A 24,325-nucleotide genomic window follows, 5' to 3' on the forward strand; every position below is an offset into this window, starting at 1 on the left:
CAAATCTCTTTTCCTTAGGAAAAAGTAATGCATGTTTTTCTCTTTTTTTAAGATGATAATGACAAACCGGTTTACTTAGTAACTACTTTGGATAATGTAGAAGATGATCTTCTCACACTGGAGTACATAAAGGTGGGAAAACAGCAGACTTCTCTTTTGAATTATAAGTAAATCACAAACTAAAGTATTTCTGAGAAATATTTTTTCTTTACTTACTCATTTCTTATATGTTGAACGTTGTATGCATTCTAGTCCCTAAACAGATTACATTATGTATTATAAGCTGTAAATTGAAATTTGAAAACCTCTCCTGCTTATTTCATCTGTTTATCTGTATGTTTGGTGGAGTAGGCTGATATTAATGGACCAGAATTGAAGACTTCCTATCAGAATGTTCTTCAGAAAATAAAGGTATGATATCGTTTTTAAGATGTATTACTTCTATTACTACTATTTGGGGATAGGAGTACTTTGGATAAACACTATTTATTCTTTCAGGTAAACTTTTCATCTCTTGATGTTCATTTGCATACCGAGACTCTCTTGAATGCTGTGAACTATCTGAACAGTCTTCTACCCAAACAAGAAACTAAAGTTGCTGAAGAGCCAGTCCATGAAAAAACAGAGGATAAAAAGGATGTTCTTAAAAAATTAAGTATGTTTCTTTATTCTTCCTTGGATCACTTTGATCCTTTCTCTTCCCTCATTTAATCAAGGAAGAAAACAGATATATTTTCTATTTTTTTTAAGCTTGTCAGTAACTTTTGACATGACAAATTTTGTTTTAAGGTATACTTACATATCCTCAGCTTTTTCTAATATTGTATTATTACTGTAATACTGTATTACAGAATAGCAAGAGTGTACTGCTATTTCGTGGTTGGAATAGTATAGGGGAGGAAAAAAATTAATGAGTGAAGATAGATGCTTTAGTTGTTTACATTTTCTGAGAAAGGCAAAGTACTAAGCATATTTCTTGAATGTCTTCAAGTTCACTTAGTTGAAAGAATCTGTACTGAATAGCTAATGATTATTAGATTTCCAATGATTTTCTGACATAGAGTAAGAAAAGTATTTTTGCATTGCAATGCTCATATATAAAAGATTCTTACAAAAAGTAAGGAAATAAAGACCTTGATGAGTTAGAAAATTATCTCATGAATATCCAAACTTTTGCTCATAAGTGTATTGAGTATATTTTAGACAACTTTGTGCTTCACCAGTAATTTAACATCATGACTTTTCATGCCATATTTTTCCCATCATAAAAGTCTTTAAGCTTACTTGGAGATTTAAAATTTTTGCTATGAGTTGCTTTTAACATAATTCACTTATATCAGTTGATAAGATTGAGATGGTACCCATATTAGAAAAAGAAAAGGCAATCTTTCGGGTCTGCAACATTATGGAGTTTACATAATTATTTCCCATATGCTGTTAAATGAAATTAGTTTTGTTAATTGTTTAAGCATTACAAAAGGAGAGGTAATTATGATCTCTGGCAAAACAAGAAATTAACATAACAAAAGGAAAATAAGCTTTGTAATCGTTATTTTTTTGAGGGATGCAGGCAAAGAAGAAAGAAAATACTTGCCTTAGGAGAGATGAGAGTTCAGTCGGAGTGGAATGTGAGGAAAAGCAGTAATAAAGTCATACAGTATCTGTCAGCTGATGGTTTAGCGATTGTTTCACCAACTTGAGATGTTTAGTTTCTCAGCTAATTCCTTAAAGGTGTTTTGTAGGACCCTATTGAACAACAAAACAGACATAAAAGGTGGAAAAATTGTCTAATGTGTAAAACAAACAACAACAACAACAAAAACACAAAAAACCAACAACTTCCATTTAACAGTTTTTTTTGTTGTTGTTGTTTTTTTAAGATTGATTTAATTCATGATGGTTTTTAATTTCAGTTGTGCCAAGACATGCTTGGATACAAGGTACATCTGTGTACACAAGGTGTTCTTTGAACTTAAAAAGTTCTGCTCTGTGACTTACCGAGCTGTGAATGAAAGATATAGCACTTCTCTACCTTTGAACCATTTTGCTATGCAGGAAAATACTGAATTGCTTATAGTTTTATAAAACTATTGCAGGAAAGATTAAATCATTTTCCACATAGAAAATGATATCCATATATTTCTATAGAGATCCTGTAGTTCAACTTCTTGGTTGCTCCAGAACTGAACTGAAGTTAGCATGTATTACTGAGGGCATTGCCCAATTGTCTCTTGAACAGACATGGGGCATCAACCACCTCTCTAGGAAGTCTATTTCAGTGTTTGCCATTCCTCATGGTAAAAATGTTAGTAGGCATTACTAAAAGAAGACTTTTAGAAGAGAAGACTTGTAAGGAACAGCAACAAAGTAGTTTTTCTTTGCCCATTCTCCTCCTGTCCTTGCTCCTGTGAGTGCTGTATGTTTTCTGAACAATGTAGACTTACTAGGGTTTTGAAAGTGAATATTAAATTTTACATATCTTTCTCCTCCTTGACGAACTGCTTTTTTTTATTGTTGTTGTTTTTAATTTCCTACAGCATCAAAAAAATCAAAGTATGAAGATGTTATCGACCTCAATATCTGGGCGGATTTATCCTGTTTGCGCGTCTTTATTAGAGAGAAAAAACACAGAATAGCTGAAGTTCACATTGAAGGTAGGAACAAATCTTTACCATCATGGAGGTATAAAACTCATAACTGAAAGAGCCTGTACATTTTTTGTGCTTAATTTTTTTTTTTAATTTTTTTTTTTTTTAGGTCTGGATAGCCAAGTGATCATGAAAAAAACAGCAACAGAAATAACAGCAAAACTAAAGAACATTGTTATTGTGGATTCTGATGAGATGGCATTGTATAACAAGGTATATGTTTGCAAGTATCATTGATTTCTGACTGGTTTATAAAAGGAAAATTGAAATTTGTGAAACTTTTGTTTTAAATGTTCCCAGTAAACATAAAGAATAGTTTTGTTCTCTATAAGCAAACTTATTTGTCTCTGCAGCCAGTAAGTGCTACGTCAAAACTGATTTTGTGGAACCATGATTTCTGATTACTTAGTAGGTTCGATCAGTAGAATTATTCATTAAGAGATTCTGCATTAATATTTCTAGCTATTTCAGAATTGTTTGGGTTTCGTTTTTTTCATTTATTGTTAAGATGTTTAAACTAAAAATGTCTTGAAATTGTGAGTTGCTTTGTTTTATTTTGGAATTTGTGTTCACCAGTTTTTACACTGGAGATGCTCTATTTTTTTTCTTCCTCAGCCTCTTTACATCACAGGAAAAGAAGTCTTCAACTTCAAAATGATATCTTACGTAAATGCTACAGATGGTATTGCATACACAAATATGGATGTTGTTGACAACTGTGTTTACTTAACTGTTGGTTGTATTCAAGTAGTTTTTGTCAACAAATTCTTTTCTTCTATTTTGGTGAGTTAAATTTTCCATTTGCTGTTCTTTAATATACAAATGCCATTGCCAAAGCTAGAGAATGATAAAGCATCCAACATGGGATAGTGTCCATCTGTATAAGAATGCTTATATAATCTTGCAAAACCTTTGCTGGAACTGTCCTTGGGTTATCTACTTTTCTTCTCTCTACTTTTGTGGAAGTGGATGGCTAAACAACAATAGCTGCTAGCAGTGTAAGGCTTCTATTCTTTAACTGATGTAATGTTTTCTAGATATACATACTGTTCTGTGTTGGTTACATAAGTATTAAGCCATGAAAATAAATGCCTCTTCCATAAACTCTGCCAAGTAAATCTAGCCTTTGTGCCCCAAAAGAGTAAATAAAACATGATTCATATACGTCTAGTTGTAAGGTAATTACTGTTGCCATCTGATTTACGAAATATTTAATTTTTTTTTTTAAGTAATTAAATATATATATACATATATATATAATTTTTTTAATATATATAGGCATACTGTATTGTATTTTTGAAAGATGATTTTAAAGTTATCCTGGAAAGGAATTCCTTTAGGAAAAATCGACATGGTTTTCTACTTAACATACAGTGATTTTGTGTTTTTATTTAAAATACTTCCATAAAAATACTATGATAGACCTCCTAATTTCTGTATTTTTTTTCTAGGCTTTTATAAATAATTTTCAAGCTGCCAAGGAAGCTCTTACTGAGGCAACAGTTCAAGCAGCAGAGAAAGCAGCTACAGGTGTGAAAGAGCTAGCAGAGCGTAGTTCTCGTTTGGCACTAGATATCAATATTAAAGCACCTGTTGTGATAATTCCACAGTCAGCAGTTTCTGCAAATGTCCTGGTGGCTGACCTTGGTCTAATCACTGTAAAGAACCGATTCTTTATTGCTAAAACAAAGACTCGATATAATCTCCCACCTGTTGTTGACTCTATGACGGTGAAATTGAGTGAACTGAAGTTATACAGGTAATGTAGTGTAAAGGTTTTTCAAATTCATGTCGTTTTTATGGAACACCTCAGTTGAAGATATTTGAGAAGTTTTTATTAAAATGATTAATGATGGAGTGTTGCTGAATACACTGTTATCTTGAAATATACCAGCAAATAGAGATTTTGTAAAAAACAGTTAGAAATTATGATTTGGGAGAAATAGCAGCCTACACATTAAATAATAGACGTATGAATTATTCACTGCATTGAGGCAGGTTAAACTTGTTTATAAATGGCTATTTTGATGCTGCTGGATTTCTTTAAAAGCTGTATGTAGCAGGAAAGAAATGAGGCCAGATTGATGTAATAAATAAACAGAAAATGAGCCTTAACACAGGGGATGAAGAGCAGGAGAGGAAGAGGGAGGGGATTTTTCAAACAAAGTTTTAACAGAGAATGAATTGCTATTTGGTGGAAAGCTGTGAGGAGGTCACAACAGGCAAGGAGTTAGTATGCTACAAGCCTGTGCATATGCCTGAAGTCTCTTCCCTGCCAAGAAAGGATGTTTAATTGGTGGAGTAAAACTTTACATAGAAATACGAAGAATAGTGCACTCAAGAATTTTAGGACAGGTTTACTGTACTCTTGAATAAGATTAGGAAAATGAGTGTTTGTTGGAATATGTAAATGTAGTGTGTCAGGCTGATAGAATTTTGTTTCTCTTCACAGGTCATGCTTTGAGCAAAATTCTTTGCAAACTGAAGTACAGCTGCTGCAACCACTCAATCTGGAAGTAGCTGTTGAACGAAATTTAGCTGCTGCATGGTATAATGAAGTTCCTGATATTGAAATATCTGGACGACTCAAGCCAATGAATGTAAGCAGTTAGTTTTCAAAAGAGTTGCTGAAATGTCTATGGAAAATAGATCTTTTTCTGTCCGTAAAAGCCTATGATCCCTAGGTTGTAATTTGGTCTAAAAACACATACGTAGAATGGATTTTGTCATTTTATATGGAAAAAGGAAGTGAATAGCTTTTTGTTCTGATCTAAGAACTTTAATCTGTGATGGTGCAGGCAGACTTTGTGCTGCTGCAATTGTTAGATGAGAATGGCTATGTTTTTATTGCCTTGTTTTATGTGTCTGTTTCTATCTTTAAAGGATGGAAAATCTTGGATTTGTTAGCCTGTTTATTAATCTCACAGTCATCTTCAGAGTTCACACCTACAACAGACTTCAGTATGAGTTAGGGCATATGCTCATTCAAATTAAGCATCATAAGGTGTAAAGCATGACAGAAAAGAATAAACCAATTTGCTGAATTTTGAAATAATGTTGCAGCTCATACTGTAAAACATGTTGTGACTACATAGGTCTAACAGTTTTGTGCAACTGTAGGTCAAACTGCATGAATGCCTTCTAACATTAAGAAATTAAATCATAGCTTTGCCAAAAAAAAAAAAGTTGGAAAGAAACAATATAATATATGAACAACTTTTCATTTCTGGAATTTAGATTAAAGAATTATGTGGGTTTGAGAAATATTTTACTTGGTTCTTTAGTCTCCTAAGCAGTGATTGTTTAGGCAAACTTGGTTTATCGATTTCTTTAAAAACTTAGATTTCAGTTATCAAAAGCTTAATGGACGGAGGTGTTCTGAGTTTAATAAAAATGTGGGATTTTTATTGTTTGTTTGTTTGTTTTTAAGCTAATTCTCAGCCAGGAGGACATTACAACAATACTGAGGACACTAAATGAAAATATAGGTGAAAGCTCGGGTGCATCACCACCTTCACAAGAACTGAAAGATACAACCAGTCATTGTAGTGATATACGCAGTACTTCAGAGAACTCTGCAGGTAATATTTTCTATAATCAAGTGCTGCTTAGCATTTTTACAAATTCCTTTCAGCTTATTCTTTCCACTGGATTTACCTTTATAAAAAGGTACTAGATTCAGTTGTTTTCAACAGAATGCATTTATTATCTTGGTACTGTGTTTTGAAATATGCCCAACCACTAGGAGCAATGGGGCTGCTTTTGTAAATCTTTTAGGATATTGTACTTTTGTGTACGGACTGTCTTGTTCTTCTGGCACTAATTTAGTAAGCACATAAAATTTGGTGTTGGTATCATCCCAGCTTGGGAAAGTTGTTCTGTTAGTCTTTTTTCTGTGTGTCCTGATTCTGTTGCTAGTGTATTATCTTTTCATAATTGTAGAACAGAACAAAAATAGTCCAGTTGGAGGGGACCTATAAAGACTAAAGGCTAGTCCAACTGCCAGTCAACTTCAGGGATAACTAGAAGTTAAAGCATATTACGCAATTCATTGTTCAAAAGCCTCTTGAACACTGACAGCTATAGGGCATCTACCACCTTGCTAGGAAACCTGTTTCAGTGTTTGACCACCCCCACAATAAAGAAATGTTCCCTGATGTACACTCTGAACCTCCTCTAGTACAGTTTTGTGCCTCTTGTGTGCCCTCTCATTGGTGACAAGGAGCACGATACTTCCCTCTCCACTTCTCCTCTTCCCTGTAGAACGTAGTAAGGTCATGTCTCAGCCTCTTTTTCTGTCCTTCTTTTCTTGAACACCCTGAGTGTCCTCAGTCTCTTCTCACAGTACATGCCTTCCAGTCTTGTTACCAGCTTTACTTCCCTTCTGTGGAGACCTTCAAATAACTTCATGTCCTTTTTATATTATGGATCCCAAACCCACCCACAATACTCAGTGAGTCTGCACCAATGCAGAATTTAGCAGGAGAATCACCTCTTTATAGTGGGTGACTGTGCTGTGTGTAATGCATCCCAAAATCCTGTTTACTTTCCAGGCTGCCATGAAACTGATGATTTATGTTGAGACTAATTATGGCATTGCCAGTTTTCCCTATTGAATAGGCATAACTGACCATAAGCTGTTCAGCAGATTCTCAAAGCAAATAGCGTTCAGAAATTGTATTCTGTGGAATATTTATGTGCACAACAGAGTATACCATTAAGAGATGTCCTACATCTTTGTCTTAAGATAGTCAAAATTGCAAATGACAAGCATAAATAGAGTATTTTATTTTCTTAAATGTGTGTGAATTTGCCAACGCTAATTGTATTGGATTTATTTGAAATGGATTTACATGTGGAAGGACAGGGAAGCTGTAATCTCTTCCAGTCATTTGTGAGAGTATATATTTCTTTCTTACATGCTGTTAGCAAGCAAGTTCTTAAATATTGAAGTGTTCTTCTGATTTCTGAAAGGTGTAACTGTTGTGACATCAGCTGTAGTGGAACTGCACTCACCTGTGAAAATAAAAACAACACTAAAACTGGATTTCAGATTCGACTCTTTGACTTTAGTGCTATATAATTCAAATTCAAAACAGGTAAGCATAATTTTGGTTATAGGGAACAAGAAATGGAACAAGTTTTGAGGATATGTAGAGTCTTGTAAATTAATAACAGTAGTATTTTAGTCTATCTGCAGAGAGTGAATTCCAGCAGTAGTAATGAATGAAATATAAGTAACAAACTATTGTTTTAATTAATTTTATTAAGTTATTTTAATGAATCACCTGTCAGGATATAGAATAACAAATTGTAGCACATCATATCTGGAAGCTTTTGTGACTTAAAATTTACTGGAAGCTCACATTGATAAAATGAATTCTGGGGTAAAAAATGCAGAGGGTTGTGCTGGCTTTCTTCTAGTTATGCATTCATATGTGAACGTGTAAGTCAAATTGTGGAGAGAGACATTTAGAGTGTATATCTTAGTATGAATGTCTATGTCCTCTTCTTGGTTTAAATTTATTAAACTTCTCAGCAGTATCTGACTGGAAGTGTGTTAGTAATTTATTGTAAGCTTATATTGTGTTGCATTGGAGTTTGAAGACTTCTTTTGTATTTGGCTATACAGTGTGTAGTTGTATAGGACAAAACTCAATTTCTCACATTTGGCATTATTGCATCTACATTATATTTTTAAACCTAAGGTGGCAAACCATCTGAAATTGTAGGTGATAGTTCTACTTTCTCTGGAACACCTTTCTTTCATTAATGTAATCTTGCTCTAGCAATGTGGTAGGAAAGTGAAGCTTTGTTTATGTGGAGCTTTCTCAGTATATTATTATTATTTTCTTTTATTTTGAGTGTCTACTGAGTTTATTTAAATTGTTATTAGAATTCTTACAAGATAAATAAACCAGTGCATAATTTCCATTTCCTGTAAGCAAACTTACAAATGTATTTTCATTTCATTTCAACAGGGTACTAATTTGGATCAGAGAGATGATCTGTTGAAGCTTGCAGAGTTTAAGTTAGTGTTGATGTCAGCTGCTATGAAAATGTTATCAGATGGCTCAATGAATGCTTCAGTCAAGTTGGCAAACTGTACATTAGATGATAAAAGACAGGCAATACACAAGGCTACACCAAGGTCTGTGTTTCAACATAAAGTCTGTTTAACTGGAGTTTGCCAGAGTGTTGCAAATATCTGTGTGATCTGCATCTAGCGTTCTGCTAAATCAGCAATTTTTTATCAGGGTAGTCCTTTATGTATGTGCTACAGTTCATGTATACGTGATCAAGACCCATGTCCTTTTTGCCATTTGTACCCCATGTTGTTTGTTAGAGACCAATATGAATCTTATAAATAAACAAAATTTACATATGAAGTAGCTCAGTGCAGGTGGAAACAACTTTTACTTTCATCTTTAATAAAACAGGGGGGAAATAATAATGAGATTTACTTAATAAAGAGTGTCAAATTTAAGTAAAGTGTAAAAATTTCACATGTAGGCAAGTAATTGTGATGCTTTGATTTCATTTTGATCTGTTGGAATTATAAACATCTTTTATTGCCAGTATATGGGTGTACTGTCAGTTTTAAAGCTTTATAGAATTTACATTGATATTGATTGGATTATTCTTTAAAGCATTGATTATGCTATGAAGATTTCAGTATTCCTTTTTACATTCAGTCTTTAATATTAAATTTGGCAGTTGGAGTGGGAATCTAGAGTATCTTTCAGTTATTTGTGGCTGTTTTCTTATTGTCTCATTAAATGCTGCCTTAATGGTCTTTCAGGATGGTGGAAATGAAACACGGTTTCGAAAAGAAAGTTATGATGGATATAAGCTATAAGCAGGGGAGAGATGGCACTGTTCTTGACGTGATTGTTCAAGAGATATACCTTTGTGCAAGCATGGAATTTCTACTTACAGTTGCAGATATATTCCTAAAAGCTAATGCAGAAAGTGCTGCGGCACAGAGAAATCTCAGGCAGTCCTTACCTTTAAAAGAGCAAGGTATGTGTGGAAATATTTAAATATAATTTTTTATACTATCCGGTTACTTTCAGTATTTATAATATTCTTAAGATTATTATATTCTTTTCATGTTATTTCTGCTGTTTATATACTTTTTCTTTATTCATTAATGTTTCCATCTTTGCATTGAAGAAATTGTCTCATGTCCCTCAGCCTTTACTTATGAATGAAGCTCTGTCTTCCCAGGCAAAAGGAACAACTGAAAATGTATTGCTATAGGAAAAATAAAATGAAAATGGCAGTTAGATATGACACTCCCTAGATCTGTCTGTCTTAGCAGTCTCAATGCATGATTGACATTAGAAATAATCATGAGAGAATCAGAGCTGGAAATAGGATTCTTATGCTCCTGTGCCCCAGAAAATTCACTTCAAATCTACAAAGCTAGTCCCTGTTGTTTTTGTTTCCTGTATCACAAACATCTAAGTTGAGTCCACCCCAGCTAGGGCTGCTGTGATTACTTAGCAGATGATCAAAATCTATGCAAATCAAGAAGTCTTGCCTGAAAGTATACTGGCATCACAAATGATAACTAACTCTATATTACTGTGCAATAAAGACTCTGTATCTTGCTTCTCCACAGAGTAGAAAATGTCTGGCATTTTTATAAGTTCATATCATAGCTGGCTGATATGATGATTTAGTAAAGCTGTTGCGTTTGCCAGTTTCATAGGCAAAAGCAGCAATGATGCCATAGGTCTTTTCATTTTAACAAAAAAGGTTTATGGAGTCTTTTGTTCTGTCTGAAAGTAGTTATAGCTTTAGAGGTTTTATATCTATGTAAATGAACCTAGGAACAGACCAAAAGCAGGAATCTATATCCTTTCTGATGCCAGCTTGGTGGATCTTGCCAGCAAATCTTTAAAACGGTTCTAGATGTAATAAATAAAAAAGAGACGTAAGTAACAACTGTTTAAGTTTTGAACAACTGACCTAACTGAATTTATGTTTTTGAAGCACCTCTGCAGCCTGTATCTACAATGGAAATGAATGTTATTGTTAAAAACCCAGAAATTGTGTTTGTGGCTGATTTAACAAGAAGTGATGCTCCTGCTTTGGTAGTTACGGCGCAGTGTGAAGTCTTCATTAAAAATAGTCCTGAAAGGTACAGCATGACAGCTGCTGTTAAAGAGATACAAGTGAAAGCATGCCCATTTCTTCCAGAAAAAAGGAAAGGCAATGTAACTACGGTAAGCTTAAAAACATCCAGTTTGTATTTAAAAGGCACTGTGTAACTTATGCTACTAGAATGTGAGCTATTTCTGAAGTTTTATATTATGTATATATGAATAAAATTGTGTGTTTGGGTTATATTGTTGGTTTTGTTCAGTTTTGTCTGATCAGCCAAAAAAATCTTAATGTGTAGCTTTGAGATGTCACTGAAAGAAAAGATCAAAATTAAGATCTCAGAGGAATAAAAACATTATTAATTTCTTACATCCTTGAAATCCAAAATAACTAGCCGTTTGCAAGAATGCTCTATTTTAAATGCTACATAGTCAGTTTGGAATTTCAGTCGGAAACTTTCCATTAAATACCTATGTGAGTGTATAGCAAGGAGTCACAAACAGAGTGGAAAGTTTCTGATTGTGATTCTGAAAATTTTATGAATAGCTTACCGTAGATGATTCATAAAATTACCAGACAACCAGAGATTCAAAACTGTTTTTAGTCAAGGAAACATCTGGCATGCTTTAAGAAGATCACAAAATTCTGGAGATTTGTATTGCCATGAAGTTTTTATAATGCCTAAACTTTGGGGACACACATGATAGTTTTTTGGTTTTTTTTTCTTCTGATAAATAGATTTCACCACATCTCAGAAAACTAACCCCTGCTTTTAGAATAGTGCAATATGGTGAGGTCCTTTTCATGCATTTCTCACGTGTACCTTAGCCTAACAAAAAATGTAGTATTTTCATTTCTTGTTGTACCACAAGAAATAAAATGATGAGGTTGAGCAACAGTGGATAAAGTAATAATGTGAACAAAAAATATTAAACTAAACTCTCTTGGTAAAACCAATTCAAAGTCTTTCTGTGTCACCAGCATCTGATTTAGATATGGAGAGAGATATTGGGAAAGATGACTTGGGAGCAAATTTTGCTGTCAGTACAGTATTAGCAGAATGTAACTACATCTGTCTGCTTTATTAATCACCTGGGACTATGATTTTGGTTAGTATTGGTAAATGGGAGTATGCAAGGGCTGATTATAAAGTCAAGCTGGAACTAACTGTGATGGAAAAAGTGATTTATTTCTTTGGTATGCTTACTTTTTCATTAACAGTCAAGTCTGATTCTCCTCAGAAGTTATAAACATGACCATGCCTGTTGTATTTGAAGACATCTTCAGACTTCACCTAAATAATGGCATTGTTGTAGAGTGACACGTTTTGCTGTAGCCGATATTTGGTACTTTACTGAGGTGTACTTTTGATGCTTGGTTTTCTTTACAGTGGCACACATTTCACGTAGTGTTCAGATTACTCTTAATTTTGAATAGCAGGAAATGCATTTTCAGTATTCTTGATGTTTAGTATTTAAAATTACATGATTTTTATTCTTTTTTTTTCAACGTGTATTTTTTACTCTTTTGTGTAGGTATTACAGCCTTGTGACTTCTTCTTTGAAATGAAACAGTCTGGTAATAATCCACAGTCAGCTGATCTAATGATTAAATCTCTAACGGTAAAGGTAGGTAGAATTTTATCATGTTTTTTCTTCTACTTCATCCTGCTCAGATGGCTTTAGCGTTACTTATGGGATATGTCTCTTTAAAAAGATAAAAACTAAAAATAAGGAACTACTGAAGTAGCGAATTATTTCTGTTCTTGATCAGATCACCTTGCTGCTTTAGGACGTAAAAACAAATAAAATTGAAGAATAACAATTATGTCACAGTGCCCTAGTTTTGCAGTCTGTTTTGGAAGAATGCTTGATGTGCAGATGTAGCATCTGAAGCATTCACATGTGGCACTAGACAATGTAGTTTTGAAAGATTCTGTCTGGCAGGAAGGTGGGGTTGAAAATCTGAACTAGTTAAAGTATAGTCTAGGGAAAGGAATATGTTTTCAAGTGTGAGGGAAGAGACCTGTAGACAACAGAACTATTTTGTTGATGTCATGTAATTTACTGATTGTTTTGTCTGACAGTAGCTGACTTTTATTCCAGTGCTGGCTTCTGATTTCCAATTATTCCAACTTCTTATTTGTAGGTTTCACCAATAATCATAAATACGGTAATAACTATTACGTCCGCCCTTTATCAAACTGCTGAAACAACAGAAGAAGAGATTAGTCAAGTTCCTCCAGGCTTGTGGAATATGAAAGATGTAAAAGATCTAAAATTGTGGTTTCTTGAAGAGTCAAATGAAAGTGAGGACACTAATCCAATCACCGAACTAGTTCCTACAGGGCAGTTATTGAAAATGAGTATAGAATCTGTTGTTCTTACACTTGAAGCTGGGGTTGGGCACCGAACTGTGCCAATGCTCTTAGCCAAGTCCTCATTTTTTGGAGAAGTAAAAAACTGGAGTACTCTCATCAACCTACATTCTCGGCTTGAGCTAGAGGTAAGGAATTCTAGATAAGGAAAGAAATTTCTTAATATTGTATTGTTTTGAAAAATTATCTGTATATTTGATGATTGAACTCTTGAAGATACCCATTGTAGGAGCAGGACAGGAGAAAGATGCTATAGTAGTGAAAGCAGAAAATCTAATGCATTAGATTTACTACATAAATTGAGCAGCAGTTGAGGTTATATAGTCTCACATTCATACACATTTATGCTCTAGGGAGCTAACTAAACGTCTGACCTGATTATCTCTTTTAAGTTTACTTTTTTATTTTTGTTCCAAAGAGATTAATAAACCTGTAAATCAGAAATTTAAGTCCTTTAAAATATATGTAGATCTTTCATTATTTTAAGTAGTGTGTAATTTCCTAACTGACATTTGCATTTCCCATAGGTGCACTATTTTAATGAGATGTTTGGAGTGTGGGAACCTTTACTTGAGCCACTAGAAATAGAAAAGACTGACTTATTTAAACCATGGATTCTTGAAATCAAGGTACATTTTTCAAAGCTCAGCTTTGGAAAATCTTTCATTTAAATTATTTTTTGGGGAAAATAAACCAAGCAACAAATAATCATAACTCTTCACCTTTCAGTCCTGCAACTACTTAGATTCTGGTCTCAAAGTAGGTATACTTATTATGAAGGATGAAAAATAATGTATTTAGCTCTGTTACTGGAATTTCTTTCACCTCTGATATCTATTACCTATTCTCTTCTTTATTCCTTCACTTTTCTTGTATTAATTTGAAGATAAAAATACAAATAAAATAGGAACATCACTACAGGGCATGGAAGTGAGGAGAGGAACAAAAAAGTCATGAGATGAAACTTTCTCTACAGAAAAAAAATGATCAGATAAGAATTCTTTAAATATATATATATTCTTTCAGATGAAGAAGAAAGCTAAAAAAGCATTAGTTGAATCAGATGCAGATGCAGAAGAAGAAAACTACAAAGTTCCAGAATATAAAACAGTGATAAGTGTTTCCTCAAAAGACCAGCTGAATATTACATTATCCAAATGTGGATTGCAGATGTTGAGTAACTTGGGAACGGTAAGAAAGATTATTTAACTGTACAGAATCAGATTTCTGAGTGTTTGCGCGAATTCTCTTGTTGAAATCTTACTCCATATATCTATGTTTTGTATCTTTACTTTCCAGGCATTTGCTGAAGCAGCAAGTCAAACTTCAGATATCTTCAAAAAAGACCGCGCACCATTTGTACTAATAAATTCTTTAGGACTTCCCATCACTGTCTTGCCTAGTGATTCTTTCAGTGTCCTCAATGTTGAATTTGGAGCAAAAATATTTAATTTAAAAGACGGAGATACCTTAAATATGGAATATGTCAGAACTAAAAGTGAGAGTGAACAGTTCACAGCAATGACAACCCTCAGTAGCAAAAGGTTTTATATTCAAATCCGTAAGTTCCAAAATTCATAAACCTTCAATTTTTGTAAATGCTTTGTGATGAACTTTGTGTTTGTCATGAGGTTCTACAGTGTTTACTATCATAAAAGTATTGTTTCTTTGGATTGTAGATGCTCGCTAGTATTTAGAGTCCTTCTTTGGCCTTCTTAGCTAAAAGTCACACATATCTTGTTAATTTCTGTAGCATAAACCTTCCATTATGATAATTTACGAAATAAAGATTAGTAATCTAATAATTTTATTGCAATTACTTTTTTTTTTTTTTTAATTCACTGGTTAATGCATGATGAAGCTGTCTATTTTTAAAGCAGTTTTTAACAGTACTGAGAGCTGTATATGTGCATGTTCAGAGAAGGTATCCTTAAGGGAAATGTTGTCGAGAAAAACTGTTTTAAATAATTTAAGGATGACTGTAGCTAAAATTTAGCTATTTTTCATGGTTTACGAGTAAGCCATACGTGTTGATTTGTTGATTAATGCCATGTTGATTAAGCCATTATATTTTGTAAATATTTATTTGTAAGCACTGATACTATTAGCAAAGACAGAAGCTGCAGTCTATTCAAGTTACAGATTCATTTACTCCTTTTCCTGTGGAGAGAAAAAAGGAATCTTTCCTGTTTGGTTTTACTACAAGATTATCATAGTACAAAGGATAATTGTACTTTTTCATCTGTTTTTGAATGCTATAGAAATTACTCTTGACACGTCTTTTTCTTTCTCAAATTTATCTTAATCCTCCTTTTAAAGTTTTGTTTTTGACTTTGTAAATTCTAGGTCCACATAATCATTCTACTGTTGAGAAGATTCCACTGACCAAAGTGGGTCGATGTATTTACAGAGTAAGACATGAGGAGTCAGGTGTTGAAAGGTCCATTGTCTGCCAAATTGATACTGTTGAAGGAAGCAAGATGATAAATATTCGTTCTCCTATCCAGGTATATATCCAGGATCCTTCCCTGCATTGTACTATCAGCTACACTTTTTTTTTTTTTTTAAAGTAAATGAATGTAGATGATCTGGTATTCTTTAAAAAAACATTTTAAAAAGTTGTTTACAAACTGATCTTAACAATTCATGTACTTTGCTACTATGCATTATAAGATAGATTTTAAAAAATAAAAAACTTGTTCAAAGCAGCAACAACTGTGGATGTGAGGGAGCAGGAGTTCAGTTTGCAAAACACTGTTTAATTTGATTTTCTGTTAGAGAGTCCCTTTGTGGTATATGACTTTGAATGGGAAATAGGAAAGATAAATAGTGAGAAAGTAGTTATTCTGTGTTCTGTTTGGCTCATAACAGTTTGTCTTACTGGTATTTACTTATGTATATTGCTGGATTTGTATTTTGTATAGATAAGGAATCATTTTTCAATCCCATTCAGTATTTTTGATGAAGGAAAATGTCTAGGGACTGCATCACCAGAGAATGAATTCAACATACCATTGTCCTCATACAGGTATTTATTAGATTACTCTTCTATCCAATCATATTCTTGTACATTGCTGATTATTGTATGCAAATAACTATGTTAAAAAACAGACATCCATTTCCCATTGCTGCCTAATATCCACACACAATAGATTTTTTTTTAATTGAATGATGTTTTGTTATATTTAACAATTTCTTTTTTTTTTCCTCTCTCTCTTGGCTTACAGTGGCTCGTAACACCTGCAAGCTAATACCCAGTTGAAATTGCAGTGTGCATGTACTGTTTAGCTAAGCTGTTACTAACCTGTAGGCAGATGTTTGTTGTGACAGTTTTTAAGGCTGTTCTCAAATAAACATCCCTCCATTTTTATTTTTTTTTAATGATGATAACCATATGCTGACAAGTATTAGTGTATATAACTTTCTTTGTGCTGAAGTTTGCACAGCAGTCATACAAGTTTATAGAATGCTTCCATGTTAGGCACAACACAATGACAACAGTCCTGTTTCAGTTTCATTTTTAGTTGAGTAAGTTACTGTAAGGTGCTCTTATTTTCATGAATGTTTCTAGCTATCTGTATATTATTTAATAAAATTATTTAATAAGAAAGTTATCAACTTTCTGATTCCTTGCACAGGTACATTGGTGAGTTTCTTTGTACAGTCATACATTGTTAACTGGCAAATCTTCAGTCAAGGAGCAACTGACTGGGTTAAAGCAGTTGTCTTAAAAAAGCCATGACTACAAAAAATACAGAAATCCAATGCCTTATGTGACTAGAAACATAAGCACTTCCTGGAGCTCCATAAGAGTTGGATTGTTTATTCATATCTTTTCCTTGGAAAAGGAATATAGATGCTCCTGTCCATGAATTCAGTAGAATCTTCATTACAACCTCAAGCAGCCCCTTTTCGAGTAAAGTGTGTGGTGATGTGAGGGAGAAAACAGCAACTGGTATGATGATCCAGGAACTTTTATGACCTAATCCACCTTTAGCTTCCTTACTCAAATGAGACAAAGGCAGGCAATGAGTTACTGTTAGAAATTTTCAGAAATCCAAATATTGGAGTGTTACTATTGCAACCTATTTTTTCATATATACTGAATGTTTTAAAATGTTTTCATTTACAGATCAATACTGGGTTTGCTACCCATAGCAAATGAAAATGGAGTGGGTGGAGAATATGATATGTGTGAAGGAGTTACTTTTGATGAAATTATGAAAAATGTTGACAGCTTATTACAAAGGAAATGCCAGTCTGCAAGGTCACCTAAAGACTCACTTATCATCAATATTGTTACTGTAAAAGACACACTGACGTCTTCATTATGTTCAGATGATCAATGGGATTTTCCATATGTTGTTCATTTATGGCCTTCTGTTCTTCTCCACAATCTTCTTCCTTATCACATAACTTACTCTGTGAAGGTAATTCTTCAGTGTTCCAGTTTTCGTGATGTTGCCCATTTTTGTTATGAGAGCTGATTAGCTAATTGAAATCTGTATTTAAATAAACTGCTTCTTTTACTGTCTTTATGAAGCAGGCTTTATAGAAACTACAGAGAAGTCTGTATCTGTATCTACAGAAATGAAGTGACACCAGAATGGGGGAAAATGGTGTTTTAAATAATCAGTACTAACTCATACATCAGATACAAGGGCAAAAAGAAATATATGCTGTGTAAGCTTAATCCTGTGAGAGAGTTGCTTTGTCTTTTCATTGTGTATCTTGATCCTAACTAACCAGTGTAGTGTTTCCTAGGCATTATGACTGCCTTAAGCAATATTATTAGCTCATTCTATGAGCTATACTATGTTCTTTCACATACTGTCATTAACTTTTAGCAGTACCATGCTAAGGAATTGTCCCATTGCTGCCTTTTTCTAAGTTTTTGCTTGAATTACAGCTTAAGTGCATATTTATTCCAGATGAAATTGAGTGCCCTTTGACTGCTAGTGGGCCTTTGAAAGCTGAGCGCCAGCTCCTATCAGTTAAAACACCTGAAACATGTACAGTGTCACCACTAGTTCCTCAGCACTAAATGTCCTAGTCTGTGGATGTGTCTAGATTATGTCCTACTACTTACTGATACTGTTTTAGAATACACTCAAATGCTTATTTCTCATATTATCTTAGTGATTAATATTTGGATTCAGGTAGAATAATCTCACCATGGCATTTTATCATAAATGCGTAATTACTAGAGCTACAGACTGTGATTTCTGCTGCCTCTTCTTATTTCTTTATCTCTCTTCTGAATCTCATAAAATGAATTCTGAGTTGAGAAAATCTGTCATATATTCATTTGAATCTGGTGACAAATTTGTTGTGCTAAATGCTAATGACAATGCAACATTGTTTTCTTTTTTAAAATAAAAATTTTAAAAGTTAAATAATAAGCATTTTATTATTTTTCTCAAATAACTTTCATATTGATTTTTAAAAATAGCTAGAAATATATGATAGCAATATTGATGTGGGTTTTGACTGTGACTTTTTTTTTTTAAGGGAAACAGGAACAAATGTGACACTCTGCAAGATGGATGTTCAGCCCAGATTCATAATGCAGTCTTGGATCAAACAAAATTAGATTTACAGTTGCTTAATTATCTTGATCAAAACTGGAAAAGCGAGTACCATATAAGAAGTAACTTACCAGATATCAGCTTCACAACATTTTACTCCATCACAGATTTGGATAAGAGTGAGCTGGACATTGCTGTCCACGTGACATATACGACTGGGCAAATGGTCATAGCAATTCACAGCCCATACTGGATGGTAAACAAAACTGGTCGAATGTTGCAATACAAAGCTGATGGCATTCACCGCAAGCATCCTCCGGATTGCAAAAAGCCACTGCTGTTTTCTTTCCAGCCTAAAAACTTCCTCCAGAATAACAAGGTATTACGGTCAATAAAATCTGACTCAGCTATCTTACTGTCTGTTTTGTTGGGTTTTTTCTTTCTTTCTTTCTTTTCTTTTTTTTTTTTTTTTTTTTTTTTTTGTACCTTGAAAGCTATCTACACTTTCATGTTCTGTAAAAATCATAAGACTTACTATTCCTCTGTCTAAAGGTAACCTTTCATATTAAAGTATATTGTCAGATGTACTTGGGGAAATTTATCAAAGATATCCTTAACAAAGAGATACACATCTTTTATCTGGAATAAAAACCACTGAAAAGTGTTCCCTGAAAAAGAAACAATCCTTTATCTCATTTAAGCTGCATCAATAAAAGTCCTTGTTCTAAGTAGTACTTAGAAGTTGTTGAAGAATGTGAAGCTGTGGTACTTGAAAATTGAATACTTGCAGTTGTGGTTATTAGATTCTGAGTTGTTAGTGAGCTGTGCTTTAATTGTAATTTACCATTTAACTTTGCTAAGAGACCTTTAATGGTGCCTTCTACTGATTGAGGAATGAATCAATACTGGCAATTGTGTCTTATGCACAGAAATACTGGTATTTTCAGTATGTACTTAAGTTTGTATGTATACATGTATACTCTGCATGTGATTTCAGTGGTTAATGTCTGTAAACTGAAAATTAATACAAGCTGCTTCTTTATAGGTTCAGCTGATGGTAACAGACAGTGAGTTGTCTGACCAGTTTTCACTGGACACTGTTGGAAGTCATGGTTCAGTGAAATGCAAGAGTCATAAAAAAGAATATCAAGTAAGTGAAGTTTATCTTTTGAATTCAGTATTTTCATATGAATGAAGAGGTAAACTGCATCTAACTATTTTTTTCTACTCACAGGTTGGTGTCACGATAAACAACAGCAGTTTCAATATTACTAGAATTGTAACTTTCACTCCATTTTTTATGATCTCAAATAGAAGCAAATATACTTTGGAAGTAGCTGAAGAAGGCAAGGAAAAGTGGATACCAATTGTGTTGCAACAGGTAAACTTATGAAGGAAACTGTTCCGAGTTTTCCTCAAGAAAAAAAATTAGTTAAAACACTGATAAGATTAAAGACATGCACAGTGTTCTATGATAATTTCTGAATACACTGTGCTTTTTCAGTAAGTTTTCTGTGTTCTATTACCTTTTCTCAGTGTTACTTTTGGACATAAACCAGGCTTACAGTAAGTTAAAAGTTTTCTCTGTTAATTGTATTATAAATAGTAGTATGAGGGTGAAAAAAAAGCTTGGTTGTTACTGTATTATGTTTCTCTATATGGTGCTGAAACTTCTGTTCCGTTTATTTCAGTGGTTTGGCTGACCTGGTGCTTCCATCTAGGACAAGTGGTGCAGAAATGGCAGCTTTTGTGCTGACAAAGTCTGCTCCATTGTAGACTAGGCACGTGGCTTCACTTTTGGCCTGATATAGTGGGTTTTTTTTGTATGTGCTTTGAGGTCTGTGTGTGTGTTTTGAGTTCAGTGGATCTCAGTCTTCACATTGTGAACTTTCTTCAGAACACTCATAAGGAAGAATTTGGGGGTAATGTTGGGTTCAATTTGGAATAATGTAAATGCTGATAGCATATTGCCTTTTGGGAAGAATGATATCTATATCTTCCTCTCCTCCAATGGGTCTTGAAGAGAGCATATCCAGAATAGAAGACAAGCTTGCTAACATATTAGCTGATATCCCAGCTTAGTTCACTTCTCCACAGTACTCCCCATTTTTCTTCATTTCTCTTTTGTCCAATTAAGTTAAACACAGTTCTTCCTTCTGCTTCTCAGTACATCTGAATGTTCTTAATGATAGGCTGTCTTCTCAGGGAAAAAGTAGTTCTTGTGTATAGCTCACTTAGTCTTGGACATGTGTCCTGTCTGGAAAGGAGCTGATCTGTTAACCTTTGATTTCTATTTTTGAGAAAAATCTATTGCTCTTCAAATTTTGCAGTAGGAAGAAGCTGATAGATTTGAGTGGTATGAAATGGTTTAACAAGGACAAACAGTTCTTTAAGTTAGATTTAGTCCAAGAGAGCTGACCAGCATGTATCCTTAGAGAAAAAAAATATTGACCATAGCTGCACTTGAAATTGCTGCTAAATGTGGAATCATTTGAGTTGGAAAGAACCCTTAGAGGTCATCGAGTACAAATCCTCTGCAATGAACAGGGGCATCTAACAGGTTGATAAGATTGCTTAGAGTCCTGTCCAGCCTGACCTTGAATGTCTCCAAGTATGCTATGTCTACATCTCTGGGCAATCTGTTCCAGTACCTCACAGCCTTTATTGTAAAACTCTTCTTCTTGTACCTTATCTAAATCTTCCTCTTTGAATTTAAAACTATTTCCCCTTGTCCTTTCAAAACAGGCACTTCAAAAAAGCCTCTCCCCTTCTTTATTATATACCTTTAGATGCTGAAAAGGTCTCTCCAGAGCCTTCTGATCTTCACGTTGAACAGCCTCAGCTCTTTCAGTGTGTTGTCTTAGGGAAAGTATTCTGTATCTGGGAGGGCCTCCACTGGACATGCTTCAGTAGGTCCATGTCTGTCCTCTACTGAGTACCTCACGTCTGGACACAGTAATCCAGAAGAGGTCTCCAGTGCATAGAATAGGGTTGAGATCACATCCTTCGACTTGCTGACCACTCTTTTCTTGAATATGTTTGGCTTTCTGGACTGCAAGGGTACATTGCAGGCTTATGTCCAGCTTACCATCCACCAGTACTCTGAAGTCAAGAGATCTGTGCTCAATCCTTACATCCTCCAGCTTGTATTGATAGTGAGGGTTTGCTTGCAAGACCTTGCACTTGGCTTTGTTGAATGTCACAAAGTTTACTAGTGTGTCAACTGCTTGAGCCTGCCTTGTCTCTTTGAGTGGTATCCTGTCCTTTAGTTTTGTCAGCCACACTACACAGCTTGGTGTCATCTGCAAACTTGCTGGGTGTGCGCTTGATCCCACTGTTGATTTCAGAGTGCCAATCCAAGTACTGATCCCTAAGGGACACTGCTTCTCACTGATTTCCATCCAGACGTTGAACCATTGACCACCACTCTGGGTACAATCTCATAGTTAATTCCTTGTCCATCAAACAGTCTGCCCATCAAATCCATATCCTTCCAGTTTGGAGAGAAAGATGTTATGAGGAACCATTCCAACAGTCTTACTAAAGTCCAAATAGATGACATCAGTGTTACTTCCCTTGTCCACTGACACAGTTATGCCAGAATAAAAAGTCAAATAGGTGTTCCTACTACAGAGTGGAGATGAATGATGAAGAACTTAGAATATTCCAAGTTGGAAGGGACATGCAACAGTCATCAACTCCAACTCACAGCTCCACACAGTACTACTTAAATAATGTGTCTGAGGGTGTTGTCCAAGAATGTTCCGAACTCTAGTGTCTTGGTGCTTTGACCACTACCCTTGAAAACCTGCTCCAGTACCTGACCACCCACTGGTGAAGAATATTTTCCTAATACTCAGTCTGACAAATTGTGTGGCAAAACATTTGGAAATAGTACCATTTTGTGCCTAAAGCAAAAAAGTAATGTATTTCAACTCTCTGTGGTTGCTTCTGTGAATTATTTCTTAACTAATCTTTATTTTAGTTTTTCTTTAAAACTTTCATTTATTTTTGACTGATTCTCTTTTAATTTCCTCTGAGATCTCCTATGCTCATATGTTGAGACTTACTTGCTATACTTTATGCTAGTATATTACACAATTATTTTTCCTTTGGTGTTGGTGTAGGTAATACCTTCAGTCTTACTGTTTAACTATATTTTTTTCCTTTGTCTTCCTGCTTCCTGTGGTGTGAGAAACAATGGGAAAGGGAACTTAGTGGCATGGTAAGTTGGTGAACTAGTCTTTCACCACTGACGACTTAATTCTAGGATTCAATTATAGTTGAATAAAAACATCTGGTATCTCAATCTATATTGGAAAGAGATGAATCTGAAATTTTGAATGCTACAGGTGAATGGTTTGGCATATAGGAAAAACAGTGCATCTTGACAGTCAATGGCTTTTTCTGGTCGTTTCATTCTTAGCACAGAGCCACCGTGGACTTTATACTAATGCTGTGAGTGCTTGCCAACGTGGTTAAGAGTTATGTTATGAATAATCCATAACTTGTTCCTTTTACAGGACTCTTTTAATCAGCTGCAGACTTTTCATTAGCTATGTTAAAGCTTTTTTCTTTCCTGCCTGCCTGTCTTGTCTACCTAGAATGTAAACTTAAACTATTGTTTATTATTCAGTTTAAATCCAGAAGGGATGATTTCAGTTGTGGATGAAAAAAATGGAATGTACACTTCGGTTTGATTTCCTAAGGCTCATATGTTATTTCTGTTCTATATATATGTTTTTATATATGTATGTGTATTATGTATTACAAAAGTGCAGCTAGTGTGCCAGTATTCTGCTTACTCAAGTTATGTAGCAGTATACTTATGCAAATAGATTTTTTGTTGATGATTGTCTTTATAAAATTATCTTGTCATTAATTTATATGTATTTAACAAGAGATCTTTTAATGGAAAAAAGTAGGGTTTTTTTGAATATATTTTTTTAATTTTAATTTTAATTTTTTATTTATTTATTTATTTTAACAAGCAACTTCAGTGTTTTAGCTCTGCTCTGCTTTATACGTGGGATTTCAAAAATGTTATCCATTTTGTGTCTGAATTTTATTTTATCTATTTTATTTCTGAATCAGTTCATTGTGTTCAGGTAAGTAATTAAGTGTTGGAAAAGTTTCTGATCCAATTCATCTGCAAATTTGGGTGAAATTTTAGGAAAGAATATTAGTCTGAGGTAGAATGCCTTCTAATTCCTAGTATGTCTTCTCATTTAGTTCAAAATATCTGATCTATTTATTTATTTATTTGAATAGTGTATTCCCTTTTGGCCTGAAAATGATGCCAACAAACTGCTTGTCAGAGTTGAAAATTCTAATCTCCCACCAAAGAAGATAAGTTTTGATAAGCAAGAAAACTGTCTTTTACTGCATTTAGACAACAAGGTAAATGGTTACCTTTGAAAGTTACGTAAAAGTTTGTTCCATTTTCATTCTGCAACATTTTCTACTCAGTGAAGTATTACAAAACTTAGCTGGGGAAAAAATCATATATATATCTGCGTGTGTGTGGGAACGCGTATACATGCATGCAGATAAATGTGGATGTTTCATTATAAGTTCTGCTCTGAGAAACGAACTATTGCAGCAAAAAGATTTCATCAGTGTTCCCTAGCTGAAAAGTGTTTACATTAGTTGTAAAGTGA

The 24,325-nt window shown here is 34.1% G+C and overlaps 1 protein-coding gene across 4 annotated transcripts in view; it reads left to right on the forward strand.

The window, feature by feature from the left end:
• Positions 1 to 24,325, forward strand: part of VPS13A (vacuolar protein sorting 13 homolog A) — a 93,336-nt gene that overhangs the window by 35,384 nt on the left and 33,627 nt on the right. For 2 of the 4 annotated variants that reach the window (XM_072358937.1, XM_072358941.1), the window contains exons 27-52: positions 53 to 132; positions 352 to 411; positions 499 to 655; positions 2,538 to 2,654; positions 2,758 to 2,861; positions 3,264 to 3,431; positions 4,100 to 4,407; positions 5,101 to 5,248; positions 6,079 to 6,229; positions 7,623 to 7,747; positions 8,630 to 8,799; positions 9,451 to 9,671; positions 10,650 to 10,882; positions 12,296 to 12,388; positions 12,909 to 13,265; positions 13,665 to 13,766; positions 14,164 to 14,328; positions 14,437 to 14,698; positions 15,484 to 15,644; positions 16,062 to 16,165; positions 17,270 to 17,567; positions 18,649 to 19,044; positions 19,711 to 19,815; positions 19,900 to 20,045; positions 22,851 to 22,890; positions 23,937 to 24,065. In XM_072358937.1, the coding sequence (XP_072215038.1) occupies positions 53 to 132; positions 352 to 411; positions 499 to 655; positions 2,538 to 2,654; positions 2,758 to 2,861; positions 3,264 to 3,431; positions 4,100 to 4,407; positions 5,101 to 5,248; positions 6,079 to 6,229; positions 7,623 to 7,747; positions 8,630 to 8,799; positions 9,451 to 9,671; positions 10,650 to 10,882; positions 12,296 to 12,388; positions 12,909 to 13,265; positions 13,665 to 13,766; positions 14,164 to 14,328; positions 14,437 to 14,698; positions 15,484 to 15,644; positions 16,062 to 16,165; positions 17,270 to 17,567; positions 18,649 to 19,044; positions 19,711 to 19,815; positions 19,900 to 20,045; positions 22,851 to 22,890; positions 23,937 to 24,065 (4,400 nt within the window). Of the gene's footprint in view, positions 1 to 52; positions 133 to 351; positions 412 to 498; positions 656 to 2,537; positions 2,655 to 2,757; positions 2,862 to 3,263; positions 3,432 to 4,099; positions 4,408 to 5,100; positions 5,249 to 6,078; positions 6,230 to 7,622; positions 7,748 to 8,629; positions 8,800 to 9,450; positions 9,672 to 10,649; positions 10,883 to 12,295; positions 12,389 to 12,908; positions 13,266 to 13,664; positions 13,767 to 14,163; positions 14,329 to 14,436; positions 14,699 to 15,483; positions 15,645 to 16,061; positions 16,166 to 17,269; positions 17,568 to 18,648; positions 19,045 to 19,710; positions 19,816 to 19,899; positions 20,047 to 22,850; positions 22,891 to 23,936; positions 24,066 to 24,325 lie in introns of all 4 variants that reach the window. The other 2 variants (XM_072358938.1, XM_072358939.1) reach the window with 2 other exon arrangements.

The sequence above is a fragment of the Excalfactoria chinensis genome, chromosome Z (genome assembly GCF_039878825.1).
Source record: "Excalfactoria chinensis isolate bCotChi1 chromosome Z, bCotChi1.hap2, whole genome shotgun sequence".
Taxonomy (NCBI): Eukaryota; Metazoa; Chordata; class Aves; order Galliformes; family Phasianidae; genus Excalfactoria; species Excalfactoria chinensis.